The sequence below is a fragment of the Durio zibethinus genome, chromosome 22, assembly GCF_047325235.1.
Source record: "Durio zibethinus cultivar Kanyao isolate XHJ-2024 chromosome 22, ASM4732523v1, whole genome shotgun sequence".
Classification (NCBI taxonomy): domain Eukaryota; kingdom Viridiplantae; phylum Streptophyta; class Magnoliopsida; order Malvales; family Malvaceae; genus Durio; species Durio zibethinus.
In genome coordinates, this window is record NC_143183.1 from 21,870,569 (window position 1) to 21,886,856 (window position 16,288).

Genomic DNA, 16,288 nt, shown 5'->3' on the forward strand with positions numbered 1-16,288 from the left:
TTTCAAGCATAAAGGTTGAAAAAAATAGAAAAATAAAATTAACATTGAGAATATCATTAAAGAATAAATTATTGTAATCTTTTGTTTTTTTTTTTTTTAATTTAAAAATAACCAAATAATGAAGGATTATTATGAAATCTTTAAAAATAAAAGTTATACTTTAAAATTTCAAATTTAAAATGATATTTTTAAATTATTAAAAATATATATTTTATGATATCACTACATTTGAGTTTTTAAATTTAAAAATATATATTTATATTATTAGAAAACTTATTTTAAAAGATAATATATCACTATATTTGAAATTTTAAATTGAAAAAGATATATATTTAGATTATTTGAAAATATATTTTTTAAAAATAATATATTTAAATTAGATTATGTTGTTAGCAATTTACAAATAATTGAATGGGTCTTCCAGTTAAATTTAAAAATTTTGGATAATTAAATAATATTTAAAAATATATTTTTTGATAAATAGTTTAAAATTAAGAAATATTTTACATATCATTATAAAGGGAAATTTTAGAGATTTTTCTATATGTAGAAAAAAAATGCTATTCACCTTAGCGTCTATGTAAGTAAATCTTATTAGATTTCAATGTATATTATAATATAATATTATATATGAGATATGATATATGATTCAAATTAAAAACGAATCTCAAACGTGGGATTCACACAAAGACCGAATTTTCAAATAATTGGGCATCTTGCAGTAATCATATCAAGTTTATGTTTCCAAAACAATATTATAGTTGCCCAATTCCATTGCTGATGGAGATCAAGCTAAGAATTCAATCACCATATCAACCAAATTAAGCTGATGATGATCAGGATGATGTTACAGAGGAAGGAGATACGCTGAAAGGTTCCTGTTCTTCACAGGTGAGCACATCATGGGGTCCTGCTTCCTCTCTGCCAACACCCATCAGGTCAAGGTAATGCAGATAATGGGAGATGATGTTGTTCATGGACTCGCTATCACCCTGGCCACAAACTTGATCTCCATACAGAACATTCATGGTGCTGCCAAACCCTGGAACCCTCTTGGCCAATGTGTCGTTCTTGGTTGGTTTCCAGTTACCAACGAAAACATCGTGGGCTGATGGCTGGTGCTTCTTCACTGGGGTCATCCACCTCCAGATTGCAGCCTGGAATGCCAAGGTTGCATTGTTTTCTATGTATTCTGGGTGGTTCAACAAGTCCACCTTCAAAGCCTCCCCAGTTTCTCCATAGTTGTAGTTCCTGTGAAAAAAAAAAAAAGCAAATATTTGAGACTTGATCTGATTGAAATAGATTATATTCGAAGAACGGATTATTGCAGATAGAAAAGCAACTCATTCTCAAGAATTCTAGGTTCTAGCCCACATACCAGTAGATAGGTAAGGCACCACGGCCATGGTATGAAACTCCTGGAGTGCAAGGATAGTTGTATTTGTAGTAATCATCACAATACAACTTGCTAGGGCTCATTTCCTTGTTGTAGCATAAACCCCAGGCCAATGGTCCTCCGGTAGCCACTCCATAACCACCTGAAAATTATTAAAACCAGTGCCATTATTCACTTAGAATATACAGCACAAATGTAACATGTACTCTCAGTTCCAGATTGATTTGATAAAAAGAACAGATGACCACTAATAAAATATTGAATCTATGTTGTCACTTGTCAGGTATTGAGATTCTAACCAATTCTCTCTTGAATCTTGATCATTAATTAAGCCTAGAACATTAATGGAAAAAATAAGCCAACACACCAGCTGAAAACCAAAGGTGTCGTGGTGTAGTTGGTTATCACGTCAGTCTAACACACTGAAGGTCTCCAGTTCGAGTCTGGGCGACGCCATTATTTCTTTTTTCTGACAGGTTCGTGATTTTCAACGGAGACTAAAGAGAAACAGAAGCAGAAAAATGCAGAAACAAGCTTTGTGTACTCACATGAAGTTTTGCTGCCAACATGTCCAAGAAAAGCAGCAACTTCCTTCATACTCTGCAGCTTTCCACCTGTGGTACCAAAACCATGAGGTTGATACTGAGCAGCAGCAGTAATGAAAGAATGGTAATCCCAGAACCCAACTGCATGAGCCACAGGTGTGTTACGTTTTGCGAAAAGGTTCTCAAATTGGTAAGTTTGGAAGTAATCAGAAATGGTTTTGTTGCAACAATACTGTGACCACCCTTTACATTCCCACCCTTTGTCACACAATTTCTTGCCCTTAACAATCTTCACCAATGGCTTTACTGACTCCTGACCGTTTGCCAGTGCAAGCATTATTGCCATTGTCAAAAGAACCAGCCATTTAGCCTCCATTGTTGATTTGGTGATTGAGAGAACACTTTTTTTCTTGGTTTGGTTGATGGATCGGAGAAACAAACACTGTGATTTATAAAAAAAAAATGGGGAAGTCTTGGCCCTTGGGGATGTTTTATTGGAGTGAAAGGAATAGAAAGTGAATTTCTAACTCATTAGGAGAGGGAGAATTTTCATGGTTGATGAATGATGGCTACTAATGTCTGATTTTGCTTGCATTTTATGCTTCTTAAAGTGCAAGCAAGGGAAAGCTTGAAGAAATATTTACTGTTTCCTGAATGCATGGACTGGCTTGGACCTCAAACAGCTGGGCTGGGATGGAATATTGTACTGAAATATTAGTTTTTGGGCCAAGTTCTACTATCGTGGAAAAAAATTTGTACAAACTAAGGATGTTCATAATTAAATTTTAATCGAATTAATTAATTAAACAGATTTAATTCGGTTAATTGATTGATTATTAAAATTAATTTTAAAAAAATTTCAGTTTTTGGTTAATTTGGTTCAAAAATTGAATTAACTAAAATTTTAACAAAAAAATTATAAAATCTATGTATAAAACTAAAAATATATAAATTTTTTCATTTTATTTCAAGTTATTAGAGTTTTTAACTTAATATTTTGATATTTAAATATTTTTATTAAATGATTTTATTAATTAATTTGTTTCATGTATGAGAAAATAAGAATTTAAAATATAATATAATATATTATTTAATTAACTAAAAAAATTAATCAAACTGAAATAATTAATTTTGATTAATTAATTTTTAAAATTAAAAAAATTTAATTCGATTAATAAAAATAAAATAATTTAATTAGTTAATTTAATTTTAAATAATTCAACTTGAAAATAATTGAACTCATCGAATGAATAGTATCGATGCAAACCTTGAACTGGTTTTCTGTGGCAAAATGAAGTAATTTGAAAAAGGTTTAGAAAAGCTGGCTAAAAATTTTCAAAGAAAATGGCTAACGAATAGGGAAAAGTACAAGAATGATACAGGGTAAGACAATAATAACGAAAATAATCGTGTCAAATCTAAAATTAAGATGACAATTATTATTAATTTTTTATTCTCTGCATCATGTCAAACTCACTTGATTCCTTATGTATCAAGATAACAGTTTTAAATATTAAAAAAAAAAGAGATTTTTAATTTGGACTTAAATATTTAACTCAATAATTAATAAATTATTTTTTATTCAAAAAACATTGTTAATATCACATCTATATCTTTTGCAAGGCAAAAGCATCTGATCCAATTAAAATTTAATTGGTGCTTTTATTTTTTATTTTTATAATAAAAATAAATTAAAAACAAAAGACAAATAACAAAAACATCAAATGCAATAGTTAAATGCCGGACCAAACATTAAAAGACTCAAACAAAATGGACCAAAATGTCCGCCAAACTAGTTTTCTTTGCATTGCAGGCAGGGGCAAACGGTGACCTTTGAACGTGACAGCTGCCGACATTGCTTACTTTAAGGCTTATTTGGGTTGATCTTTTGTTTGCCATACACATGCACGTCAAACCAATATGAAAGCAAAAGTCACGACTCACGAACCCAGATTAAGTTTAAAACCAACGTTAAAAATCAGATAATCGTGATTAAATTTTAAAAAATCAACATTAAAAATCAGATAATATGTTTGCAAAAGAGATATTAAGGTTCAAATTTTTATTTAAATTTGATCTTACCTTTGTCATTCAAGTTTAAATAACAAACATAATTCAATTAATTAACGATTAAAGAATATTGATAAATTTATAATTTATTTTAACTGATTTATGTAATTACTTTTAAAAAATAAATTTTAATAAATTTAAACTTTAATTTGTATAATACTCTATTTATTTCGTTTTCTTTTGTTCATTTTTATTTTTTAAGATATCTCAAAATTATATTTTTTTAATATTTAAAATTTTTATTGTTTTATATTTTAAAATTATATCTTAAAATTTTTTCTACTTTTTGATATTAAAATTCATAAAACTTTAAATTTATAAAAAAAATTAAATTTTAATATTAAATATATTAAAATTAAAATTTATTTTTTAAATTTCATAAAAATTAATATATGATAAATATTTTAAGATAGATAGAATATCTTTTTGTCCTAATGCTACAAAGCGTGAAATATGATTAAGTACTGAAAAAGAAAAAAAACAAAAAAATTGATTAAGCTGAAATGAGAAAGAAGCAAGAACCAATGAAAGGACTTGACTGACTGGTCGGCTTATTCCATCAGAACTGAGAATCCGTTTCCATCAAGAATCCTTATTTATTTTTTCTTTGGCTATTTTAATTTCTATGCCAATTAAAACGTGGTCCAATCCAAGATTTAAATGGTTCGAAAAAGACTTCGGCCGTTCGGAGGATGAAAGCGAAAGCCGTGCATACTAATGTGCATGTTTCATGACTCGTGCTTTTCCTAGAGCCAGCCGCCTAATGCCCACCGGTGTCGGTCTATGGCCTAGTGGCCGTGCAAGTTTAGATGAAAAATACTATTCACGTATCTCTAAATCAACCCACAACAAAATTATTTTATGTTTATAAATTTTTAGATAAATTTAATAAATTATATCATCGTATCATATAAAATATTATAATTATATTATATTTTATATGAAAATTAAATATTATAATTAATATTGATTTGAAGATATAAAATATAATTATTAATTTTATTAAATATATTTATGCTTTTATTTTAAAATTTAAATCATAATATCTTCATATTTTTTATTTATATTATATTATCGTATTGTATTTTAAATTATTTAATTAAATTTCAAGTATTACCTAAACTTAAAAATTCTCTTAATATTTGATAGATTTATTTTTTTCCTTAAAAAAACCCCGAATGGGGAGAGTGAAAAAAATATTTAAAGGCTGCTATCCAATATGATATGTACTGGTTGAACTTAAACAAGCTTAATGAAAATTTACTAAAATAAAAGCAAATAATGAGAGCTTTTTTATTTCAAAGTTGGTTTTGATAATAAAAAGAGTCTTAATTTTTCTTCTCAAGTGAAAGAGTCTTAATTTAATCTCTTAAAGCATTGCAATACTTTCATTTTTTCGTACTATATATTATCCAATAGCCCAAAAAAAGATATTGATAGATTAGTTTAATTATGGGTCTAATTTAACTATGCCCTACTTTAATCTCATGTCTCATGCTCGTTTGCTTGCACTTTCTCAAATCATTATAAATTTATATTTAGATTTGATGATTCGTATATTTGTATTGTATAAAATATTAAAATTTATATATTTATATTATATTTTATACGAAAATTACGTGTCATAATTCGTATCGACACGAAATATAAAATATAAATTTTTTATTTTATTAAATCTATATATAATTATTATTATAATTTTAAATTATATAAATTTCATATTTTATTTTTATATCATATTCATATCGTATTATCATGTCATATTTTAAATTATTAAATTTATTTATACCAAATATGATCTAAAATAAATTCAAATTTAATTTCAAGTATAATAGCCATGTGATATATGCTAGGATGCAAAATAAACAAAATGCATTCATCTTTTTTCCAAAACAAATACCTAGATTCCCTCGTTTGCTATCAAGTCAGAAGTTTGAATTTAATAAACATACGAAGTAAATTACACATACACTAATGATTTTTGTGTAATATATTTTTTTATTAACGAAATTTAAAACTTAAATTTTTTTATGAAAAAAATTCAAATTTTAGTTCATATTTTTAAAAATACTTTAAATTCATCCAATTTTTGTTTACTAAAAGTAACCCGAAAAGCTTTAAAAGGCGACAACTGTCTAGCATAATAAAATGACATTTTTATTCCTACAAGTTGACAGCTTTAACATTACAAAATAACTTTTTTACTCCTTCATAATATAAATGTTACAATGAATCCATGGGTAAATAAATGAACTTCGTGCGGTAATATCAGCGTGCGATGAAGGTCGGAGTGGAAAGAGAAGGGGATGAAGAACAAATTTTTTTTTTTTTTTTGGGTCCTCAGCAATGAAGGGATGGCAGACGAAAACGAAAGAAGAGTAAAAGAGAGATTCCATTTAGGGTTAAACGACAGAGGAAAGGGTACACGTAAATTTTGAAGGGTTTTAGAAAATTTTCGTAAATTTTGAGGAGAGGGGAAATGAATGATGTGGGAGGTGGGAACTAGGAACAGAGTCTGTGGAAAAGGGGAGTCTGTGGAAAAGGAACGTGAGAAGGAGGTGATAGTCATAGTGGTACTTCTTTTTCCTGTGTAATATTAAAGACTGGGCCTGTCAAATACTCAAATTCGCCTTTGGTAGGTGGGTCTTGTCGTTGCATGGCTAAAAAGCAAAAAAAAGAAAACGAGCAAACAAATAGTATTGTCCTTTCTTCTTTTTTTCCCCTTTTGTTCCAGGTTTTTTTTTTTAAATGTTTTTTTTTTTACAAAGGAATTGAACAAATGGATTCATTTGTAAGGTTTTTTTTGTTGTTTGTTTTTTATTATTTTGGTTTATTCGTTTGTTTTATTTTATTATTTAAATTATAAATTAGGGTAGATTTTGATTAGTTAAAATAAATAATATTTTTAAAATTTTAATAACAATGTAATAAAATTTTGAAAATAAATGAAATTTTCCAAAAAATTTTCAGGTGAGATTTTTTTTTTCAATTTGATATTTTTAAAACAAATGAAAATTATTCTAAAAATAAAATTATTAGAAATCACAAATGATTGATTTTCTAAAAGATTTCAAGGCAAAATTTTTTTTTATAAATTTGACTCAAATGATGAACATTTTAGATAAAATTTTAATAAATAATAATTGATATTTATTTTTAAACAATAATAAAGTGAGAAATTTATAAAAATAATAAAATAAAATTTAGATTTAAAATTTTTAAAATCATGAACTATTGATTTTTGATGAAATTTTCAAATAAGAAAATATTTTAAAATATTACTCAAATGGTGGAAAATTCTTTAAATAAAATGTTTAAGTACTTATTTCATATTCTACCTTAAATTTCATTTTATTGAAATAATTTTTTTTGAGAAATTTAATTATGAGAAAAAAAATAAATATTTTTAAAAATTAAAAATAATTAAATAACATTTTTTAATCCTGCAATGAAGAGCGATAAATATTTCTCGTATTGTATAAAGATGATAGATCATTGGTACATTTTACTCTAACCTTAGTTTTAAATATTTTAAAATCGTCAACTTAAATTTAATAAAAATTTAATTAAAATTTTCAAACGTTTATATATTATACATAGATATACATATACACAAAAGGCAATTATTCAAAACTTTAACTCAAAAAGTTAATTTTGATTTTTATTTGATGATAATTGAATTCAATTTGAATATTTTAATGATTTAGTCAAATCGAGTTAGAATTTATCAAGTAATATTAGATTGAACTTATTAACTTAATTTTACTAAAAATTTATGTCACAAAAATAATACATAAGGTTATGAATCCAAATCCCTACATTAATAGGCATAAAAAATATTATTTAATAATATGAATTAAAAAAATGAAAAAATAACAAAATATTTGGATGGAGAAAATTTGATGCTTATTCGCCCACAGACAATCAAGTACATTCTCAATAGAAAGGTTATTTGTAATTCATTCATTTATTTTTAAAAGCGTTCAGGCTTCGTACTCGTGCAATAAAAAAATTATTCTATTTATTTAAGTTCGATTCATTTAAATAATAAAATTTTTATATTTAATTTATGTTAAGTTCAATTAAATTAAATAAATTTATTTATAAATATTAAATAAATAAGTTTACAAATATATATGTATAAATAAATATATTCATAAATAATAAATAAAATATGACAAAATAAAATTTAAACAAATATAAATGAATATTCAAATAAGATCGAAATAAAAAATAAAAAAATATTTTATTAATATTATTATAAATAAATAATTAATAAATAATAAATAAGTAAATTTTAAATAAATTTATTCATGAATATTAATGAATTAAATAAATTTTTATTTATATTTAATTCGTTTAATAATTAAATATAAAAATATTATTTAATATTATTTATTAATTTTAATATATAAATATAAATAAATAAAAATAAAACATATTTGTAAATAATTTATCAAAAATTCTGTTCGTTCACATCATATAAAAAAAGTTTTTCAGGATGGCCCAACGTTGAAATAAAAGGCGTACGATCCAAAAGCAACCATAGACCGTCATCCACAGAATTGAAACTCCTTCATTTTTATTTTCTTTTTTAAGGAGTAAATATTTCTACACAGCAAATAATAAAATAACAAAAGTTATTCCTTCTTTTTATAATATTTTTATAATCAGCTCTTACCCTCCTCAGCTCTCTTAATTTTCCTCAACTTTTGCTTTAGACTTCCATTTTCCAAGCTTGAAAGCCAACCTTCGCTTCGAAACAAGGTCAGGATTAAGGCTAAGCAGTTTTTAATTTCATGACCGTTTTAATTATAATTTCTTTTAGTAATCATTTCGTTTTTATACGTTTAATTTTATGGAATTAACTTCGTTTTTTTTTTGGTGTGGAGAGTTGCTTAAACTCGGAGACCGATTTCGGCGATGGACGGTGGCGGTTCCGGCCGACTCGTCGGCACCGAGATTCATGGATTCCATACATTGGAAGGTACCGTACGGAGGAATTGATCCTCTCTTTATCTTATACAATTTGTTTTATTAATTTTCATTTCTCAGTCGAAGAATTGTTCTGTGTTAGAACTTGAGGTGCTAAACTTGATTGATTTGATCACTCGTCAATTTCAGGGAGTTATTACTTGTTAGCTTTTTGGAAGTAATTTCTTAATTTTTGGTTTTAATTTTGGCTCAAAATATTGAAGAATTGAAGTTTATTAGGGGTTTTTAGCTCTTTGAAAGCTAGAGAAGTAGTTGATTTTTTTAAAGAAAATATTGCATAAACTATTAAGTGAAGTTAGTTTAAGCTTCATGGAGTGTTAATTTTGTTCTAATTATTTGTTAATATCATGCTTCGTATCATAGTTAAGTGTATATCTCTCTTTTGCTGATTTTAGTTTCTATATTTTTTTAAAATTTTCTGTTTGATGGACAGATTTGGATGTTCAAAATATGATGGAAGAAGCCAAGTCAAGATGGCTACGTCCAAATGAAATTCATGCTATGCTTTACAACCACAATTATTTCACCATCAATGTGAAGCCAGTGAACTTGCCCAAAAGTAACTACCGAAAATAATTAGTTCCATTTTTTCACCTCATATTTATGTTTTCCTGGATTTTCATAAAGCAAGAATCTATTCCACTTTTAGTCACTGAAAAGTCTGCTTAAAAGATGTAAATGCCTAAGCTGTACCCCACTTTAAGTTCTGTAAGTTCATAAGAAAAATTAATAATAAACTTGCTGTTTGATTTAAAATTTAGGCTCTGTTTTCTATTTTTTTTTTTTTTGGTTGCAAAAAGGCACATAGCAAATAAAAAGTTTCAACAAATGGAAGCTTATTTGTGCAATTGGATGCAATATTTCCATTCGGATTGCCAAAGGTCACCATCTTGCAAGAGAATGCCAAGTTGCATTACTTATGGCATTAGGAAATTATAACTTTACTTTCAAATGATCAGTATGCGATCTTGTGTAACTTCTAGAATGACTTATTTTATTGTTTATGTTGTAGGTGGTGCCATTGTATTGTTTGACCGAAAGATGCTCAGAAACTTCCGAAAAGATGGCCATAACTGGAAAAAGAAAAAGGATGGGAAGACTGTTAAAGAAGCTCATGAACACTTAAAAGTGAGATTTTATTGTTTTATAGTCTTATAAATGGCACAACTTGTTATTGATGCTGCTTGCTTTATAAGGTCTTATAAATGGCACAACCTGCTAAGTGAATAGTGGCTTTTTTCTGGTATATTGAGACTCAAATTATTGGCTTCTGTAACTGTCCTATTTTTACTTCCATCACTTGTTTGTATCTTATGTTTGTAGATATGCCTGACATGTTGTGGCAAAGATTGTAAGATTCCACTATTTTTGTACAATGCATTATATATGCTGTTTTCTCTTTGTGCATTAAGATTATCCTATGTGTTAAACTGTTCTAAGTGTTAAGTTTCACTTGTATAGAACCTTCTGGTTGCTGCATCTATGTGTTTGCTTCTTCCTTTTCTTTTTAAACTTCAATTTAATCTCCTCCCCTTAAATGTATTGAAGTTACTTCCATTTTATCTCCCCTGACTTGGGAATGTATGTTATTTGTTCTTTTAATGGCCTAAATGTAATTATTTTGAGAAAGCATAATTTGTTGAAATTTCATTTTATTTAATGTTTCAGGTTGGTAATGAAGAAAGGATTCATGTATATTATGCACATGGACAAGATAACCCAACCTTTGTTCGCAGGTGTTACTGGCTGCTGGATAAGTATGTAATTTACATATATAAGTTAACCTCACCTATGTAGTCTCCACATTATTTGATTTGAAATAAAAATCAGGAAACTCTCTCTCTTTCTCTCTCTATCTCAAGTTGCAGTGTGTGTTAATGTCTGATCATGATTAGCCTGATCTTCTATTATTTTTCTTTTGCTTCAGGACTCTGGAACACATAGTTCTTGTTCACTATCGCGAAACACAGGAGGTTGGTGTAAAATACTAAAAACTGAAAACTTGGGGGCACTTTCTCCAAAGAATAGCTGTCTTTATGTTTCTTTATGCCTCATAATCTGTTAGTGCCTGACCTTTGTTGATTTTTGTTACAGTTGCAGGGTTCTCCAGCCACACCTGGGAATTCAAATTCTAGTTCAATAACTGATCAGTCTACTTCTTTGCTTCCTACAGAAGAGTTTGATTCTGGAACTGGTAATGCATTTTATGAAGGTGAGAGAGGACCTTTAGGTGATATTGAATTTTCTAGAAATTAAATTATGTAAATAAATATGGGAATTTGTTATTTGACAAAGAAAAAACCTCACTAACAGCATGACTTTGTTATCATGTTTTTTGCTATACATAATACGTCATGTTCTCATTGAGTATTGTTCTGGAAAGTGAACAGAACCCAGTGATAGTGTTAAGGCCAGAAATCACGAAATGACACTTCATGAGATTAATACGCTTGAATGGGATGAACTTCTGGTGACAAATGATAGTAATGGCTCAACTGTATCTAAAAGAGGTAACGGACTATTTTCTAGTTTAAGCAGTACCACTAGTTTAATCACCGAATTATTAACCTATTTTGATGTGATGGCAGACAAGAATTCTTGCTTTGACCAACAGAACCAAATAACAGTAAATGGCTTCCCAAATTATGTAAGATAGCTCTTAAGTTCTTATATTTCTATGTCCCTCTTTAAGAAAAGATCTTTTTTTTTTTCGTTTATTTTTGTTTGTCTTCTTTTTTTGGCATACATGGCAAATTGTTTGGATTGTCTATGTAGGCAAATAGGGTTTATTGTTTCTCGTCTTATCATAGTAAATAATTTCTCTGCATGCCTGTAATACCCAAAAAATATCATGCATGTTGTGCAGAAGCTGGAAAGTGAACAGATAGACTTGTGAACTAATTTTTAGATCTCCTTAACATTTATGATTTATGCTACACTTCTCTAGACATATATCTACTTTCTTACTTGCAGATATAAGTTTTGCATGTGTGGAAGCATCTGCTTGAGTGTCTTCATATTCATCCCTTATTTTTGTTTGTTTATCTTCTTTTTAGTTTGACATTTAAGCCATCATTTCTCTTTATTGTGAAGATCATTTGAATATTCTCCTTTTTCTTTTTTTGTTACTCTGTTAGTGCTTGATAAATGATAACCACTCAAGTTGCTTCACTTTTGCAGGGTGCCCCTATCTCAGCCTATAATTTATCAACAGAATTTTCATTGCTTGGTAATTTAGTTGAGCCAGTTGCTCAGAGTGGTAATGCTTATCTCAACACCCCAGAAGGTGTTTGTCATCTGGTATCAGGCGGCCAAGGAAATTCTAATGTGCAGAGGAAGGACTCTAGTCCCATAGGGCCTGGTGAATCGTTGGACTTTTTGTTGAATGATGGTTTACAAAGTCAGGACAGTTTTGGAAGGTGGTTGGACTATATTGTGACTGAATCCCCAGGTTCAGTGGGTGATCCTTTGCTAGAATCATCAATTTCATCTGGTCAAGACTCCACCTCTCCAGAGCAAATATTTAGCATAACTGAAGTCTCACCTGCATGGGCTTATTGTACTGAAAAGACAAAGGTTTTTTCTGAAATAGTTCTCTCTCTCTCTCTTTCTCTCTTTGGGCTGTTAGCCATTGCTGCTGCTGCTGTAATGATTAATCTTTTCATGGATTTGATGCTAGAAAACTATTCATTTAAACAACACTCATGAATTTTGGTTGTGTTAAATGTGTTTTGACCTTTGTTTATCTATTAATTTGCAGATTTTAGTCACTGGAGTCTTTCATCGAGCTTACCAACATCTTGCTAAGTCCAATTTGTTTTGTGTGTGTGGTGACGTAAGTAACCCTGCAGAAATTATTCAGGTTGGGGTTTACCGATGTTTTTTATCACAACATTCCCCAGGACTAGTAAATCTGTATATGAGTCGTGATGGACATAAACCCATCAGCCAAGTTCTTGGTTTTGAGTATCGTGCGCCTTTAGTGCATGACCTGATAGTTCCTCCAGAAGATGAGTCTAGGTGGGAGGAGTTCCAATTGCAGATCAGGCTCGCTTATTTGCTCTTCTCTACTTCCAAGAGCCTTAACATTCTATCAGGTAAAGTGTCAGCAAATTCCCTGAAGGAGGCTAAGACATTTGCTCAAAAGACTACTAACATATCCAATAGCTGGACATATTTGATTAAGTCAATTGAACAAAACCGAGCTTCACTTACACAAGCAAAAGATAGTTTATTTGAAATTGCTTTAAAGAACAGGCTAAAGGACTGGCTGTTGGAAAGAATAATTGAAGGCTGTAAAACAACTGAATATGATGCTCAAGGTCAAGGAGTGCTTCATTTGTGTGCCATTCTTGGTTATACTTGGGCTATTTATCTATTTTCATGGTCTAGCTTGTCACTGGATTTTCGTGATAAACATGGATGGACGGCTCTTCATTGGGCAGCGTATTATGGGCGGTATGTGTTTTTGCGATTGCTAATATTTGTTTTTACTATATTTAAAATTTTAAATTTACCGTATAATTTGTAAAGCTTGCTTCATTTTTTTGAGTTGATTTTTTTTTTTTTAACTGGAACCTTTTAAGTATGTTATCACACTAAGCCATGGCAGTGAGGCTGTCTATTGCTTCTCTGTCAAGGATTTTTAAGTTCTCATCTTAGTGGATCATGTGTTTCTTTGTTCCTTTTTTGTGAGTGTGATGAAATTTGAAAGATTTGAATATAGTAATAGTTTTGATGCCACATTATCTTATTTCTGTCTGTAATTTATTTGCCGAGATATGCTCTTATTCAGAATTTCTACTTGGTTTTTTAATGTAACTGTCAATTTTCAAGCAGCTTTGAATTGTTTATTTGATTCCAAAAGCCTTCCACTGCAGGGAAAAAATGGTTGCTGTTCTTTTATCTGCAGGGGCAAAGCCGAATTTGGTGACAGACCCCACAACCCAAAATCCAGGTGGTTGCACTGCTGCTGATCTTGCATCTTTGAAGGGTTATGATGGGCTAGCTGCTTATCTTTCAGAAGAGGCTCTAGTAGCACACTTCAATGATATGGCTGTAGCTGGAAATACTAGTGGCTTTCTGCAAACCAGTAAAACAGAGGCAACGAGCCTCATTAACCTTAACGAAGATGAACTATATTTGAAGCAAACTTTAGCAGCTTATAGGACAGCTGCTGATGCGGCTGCACGCATACAGACTGCATTCAGGGAGCACTCCTTAAAAGTACGAACCAAAGCAGTTGAGTCATCCAATACAGAGGATGAAGCACGAAGTATAGTTGCAGCTCTGAAGATTCAACATGCCTTTCGCAACTATGAGACTAAAAAAAAGATGGCTGCTGCTGCCCATATCCAATATAGGTTTCGTACTTGGAAAATGCGTAAAGATTTTCTTAATATGCGCCGCCAGGCTATCAAAATCCAAGTAAATTCTGACCCTTTTCTTCTTACTGATTTAGTGTTTGTGTGTGTATTGTATTCTATATTATATCAAAATCCAATTTTTAATTTTTGGTGACTGTAAACAGTCATGATTTCTTTTTTTAATTGGTCCGATTGAACTGATTCTGACAAATTTCAAAGTACCCCACATTGGCAAGTTAAAAATTCATTTTTGAATCCCTTCTTTTTGAATGAAAATTCGTCTTTCATCTGGATGCCTGATTTTTCATACACAGCATTCGTATGACTACACTCAGTTCAAAATATTATGCTAGAGTACAGATTATTTTCTCTGGTTCTTTCTGTCTGAGGAAGTGAGGATTGCTTAGAACAGAAAAGATTCTTTGACAATTGACATTGCATGAAAATCTAATACAGGCAGCTTTCCGAGGCCTCCTAGTAAGGAAGCAGTACCGTAAGATTCTCTGGTCAGTTGGTGTGGTTGAGAAAGCAATTCTGCGATGGCGATTAAAGAGAAAAGGTTTACGAGGGCTAAAAGTTAAAATAGTAGAAGCAGTTCCAGCGCAAAGTCAGGAAAGTGACGCAGAAGAGGACTTCTACAGAACCAGCCGAAAACAAGCTGAAGAACGTGTTGAGAAAGCTGTTGTACGTGTTCAGACTATGTTCCGCTCAAAGAAAGCACAGCAGGAATACCGGAGAATGAAGTTGGCTCGTGATGTAGCAGCGGTAGGTGAACTCTCTGAAATTTGAAATAAGTTGTCTGTATTTTGTAGATCAATTTACCAACAAAATTTTGTTTTTTGCAGTTGGAATATGAAAGCCTTCTCGACCCTCCTTCGAATATGGATACTGGAAGATATTGAAGATTAGAATGATCACACCTAGGTATAAGAGTGAGTAACCCTAGGGAGCTGTATATTTGTAAATGCAACTGATTTCTTCTGGTCCTCTTTTAAATTTTTTCAGATTTTAAAGGGGTGGTAAGTTATTGCGGATCCTTAGTCTTGTCGTTTTGGGTTTTGAGTGTTAAGACCTAGGTGAAACTTGGATACAAGATATAAGCCAATGTCCCTCTTGTTGTATGTATGCATTGCATTATCATTTAGCTGTAGATTAGGGTACTAGATTTCTCATGTCTGGAGGATGTTTATACCTTGATGTTAGCATTCTTCTTGGTGCAGGGCTGGCTGTTCTTTGCTAATGAACAAGTTTAATGTGCCTTTGATATGGGCCTTTTTAAATTAGAAAATCAAGCAATATATATATCTAAAAAATTCCAAAAATAAAAAAAACGGAGCCTGTTTATTAAAAATATTAAGATTAAATAATTTTTTATTATTTATAAAACGGGAATGGTAACCGGTGTTTAGTAGCATTGGTTAGGGGTTTAAGAAAAAAATATTTAATTAATACATTATTTGCTTTTTGATTGAGTGAAAATAATAGATTAGATACAAATTTTTTTTTCTTTAAATGGTATTTAAATAGCTCTTAATCAATGCCTGCAAGAACCCGTTAATTGAACTTTCAACAAAATAACATTCCTAGTTGGGTCGGGGGAAACCTCAACTTTAAAAATCTTATCAAAAGTTAGGACTGAAACGACTCCGGCTTGATTCAAGCCCCTGTGTTAGATAAGTTGGGCTAGGCCCACAAGTTTGATAGGTCATCTAATCCATGAACAATTCTATTATTCGATTCAAATCCCGAACGTTTGGTTAGCCACCTGACCCATAAAACTCGTGGGTTAGGGCCGGAATAAGGCAGGCCCATGGGTTTGATGGATCATATGATTATGAACAGGTCTACCCTTTAGATACTATAAGCATATCGACGTTGGGCCTTATGACTAGTGTGGCTTGAGGTTTCAGGATTCA

At 30.1% G+C, this 16,288-nt stretch overlaps 2 protein-coding genes and 1 non-coding gene across 4 annotated transcripts; 2 read left to right on the forward strand and 1 right to left on the reverse strand.

Moving 5' to 3' along the window:
* Positions 1–607: 607 nt before the first annotated feature.
* On the reverse strand, positions 608–2,380 carry CTL2 (chitinase-like protein). Its single transcript, XM_022905531.2, has 3 exons — positions 1,945–2,380; positions 1,379–1,538; positions 608–1,251 (listed from the first exon to the last, which is right to left on the reverse strand). The coding sequence occupies exons 1-3, from the start codon at positions 2,315–2,317 to the stop codon at positions 837–839; spliced, it is 948 nt and encodes a 315-aa protein (XP_022761266.1). The 5' UTR covers positions 2,318–2,380; the 3' UTR covers positions 608–836.
* On the forward strand, positions 1,779–1,852 carry TRNAV-AAC (transfer RNA valine (anticodon AAC)). Its single transcript has one exon. It is a non-coding gene; the product is annotated as a tRNA-Val (tRNA).
* Positions 2,381–8,699: 6,319 nt separating the features above from the next.
* Positions 8,700–15,652, forward strand: LOC111306911 (calmodulin-binding transcription activator). Of its 2 annotated transcripts, XM_022904915.2 has the most exons (14): positions 8,700–8,778; positions 8,904–8,998; positions 9,440–9,565; positions 10,019–10,134; positions 10,675–10,763; positions 10,934–10,979; positions 11,101–11,218; positions 11,397–11,516; positions 11,595–11,653; positions 12,187–12,582; positions 12,767–13,464; positions 13,887–14,433; positions 14,829–15,137; positions 15,218–15,652. In XM_022904915.2, exons 2-14 carry the CDS (start codon positions 8,935–8,937, stop codon positions 15,272–15,274), a joined length of 2,745 nt encoding a protein of 914 aa, XP_022760650.2. In that variant the 5' UTR covers positions 8,700–8,778; positions 8,904–8,934; the 3' UTR covers positions 15,275–15,652. The 2 variants fall into 2 exon arrangements, with proteins under 2 accessions (XP_022760650.2, XP_022760651.2); XM_022904916.2 differs by lacking the exon at positions 9,440–9,565.
* Positions 15,653–16,288: the final 636 nt, after the last annotated feature.

Excerpts from the sequence above, each read along its gene's own strand:
- CTL2 (XM_022905531.2), bottom strand. The coding sequence starts at position 2,317 with ATGGAGGCTAAATGGCTGGTTCTTTTGACAATGGCAATAATGCTTGCA. Across the intron at positions 1,539-1,944 it reads TGTTGGCAGCAAAACTTCAT|GTGGTTATGGAGTGGCTACC; the intron begins GTGAGTACACAA and ends AATAATTTTCAG. Across the intron at positions 1,252-1,378 it reads GGTGCCTTACCTATCTACTG|GAACTACAACTATGGAGAAA; the intron begins GTATGTGGGCTA and ends TTTTTTTCACAG.
- LOC111306911 (XM_022904915.2), top strand. The coding sequence starts at position 8,935 with ATGGACGGTGGCGGTTCCGGCCGACTCGTCGGCACCGAGATTCATGGA. Across the intron at positions 11,517-11,594 it reads CTCAACTGTATCTAAAAGAG|ACAAGAATTCTTGCTTTGAC; the intron begins GTAACGGACTAT and ends ATGTGATGGCAG. Across the intron at positions 14,434-14,828 it reads GCCAGGCTATCAAAATCCAA|GCAGCTTTCCGAGGCCTCCT; the intron begins GTAAATTCTGAC and ends AATCTAATACAG.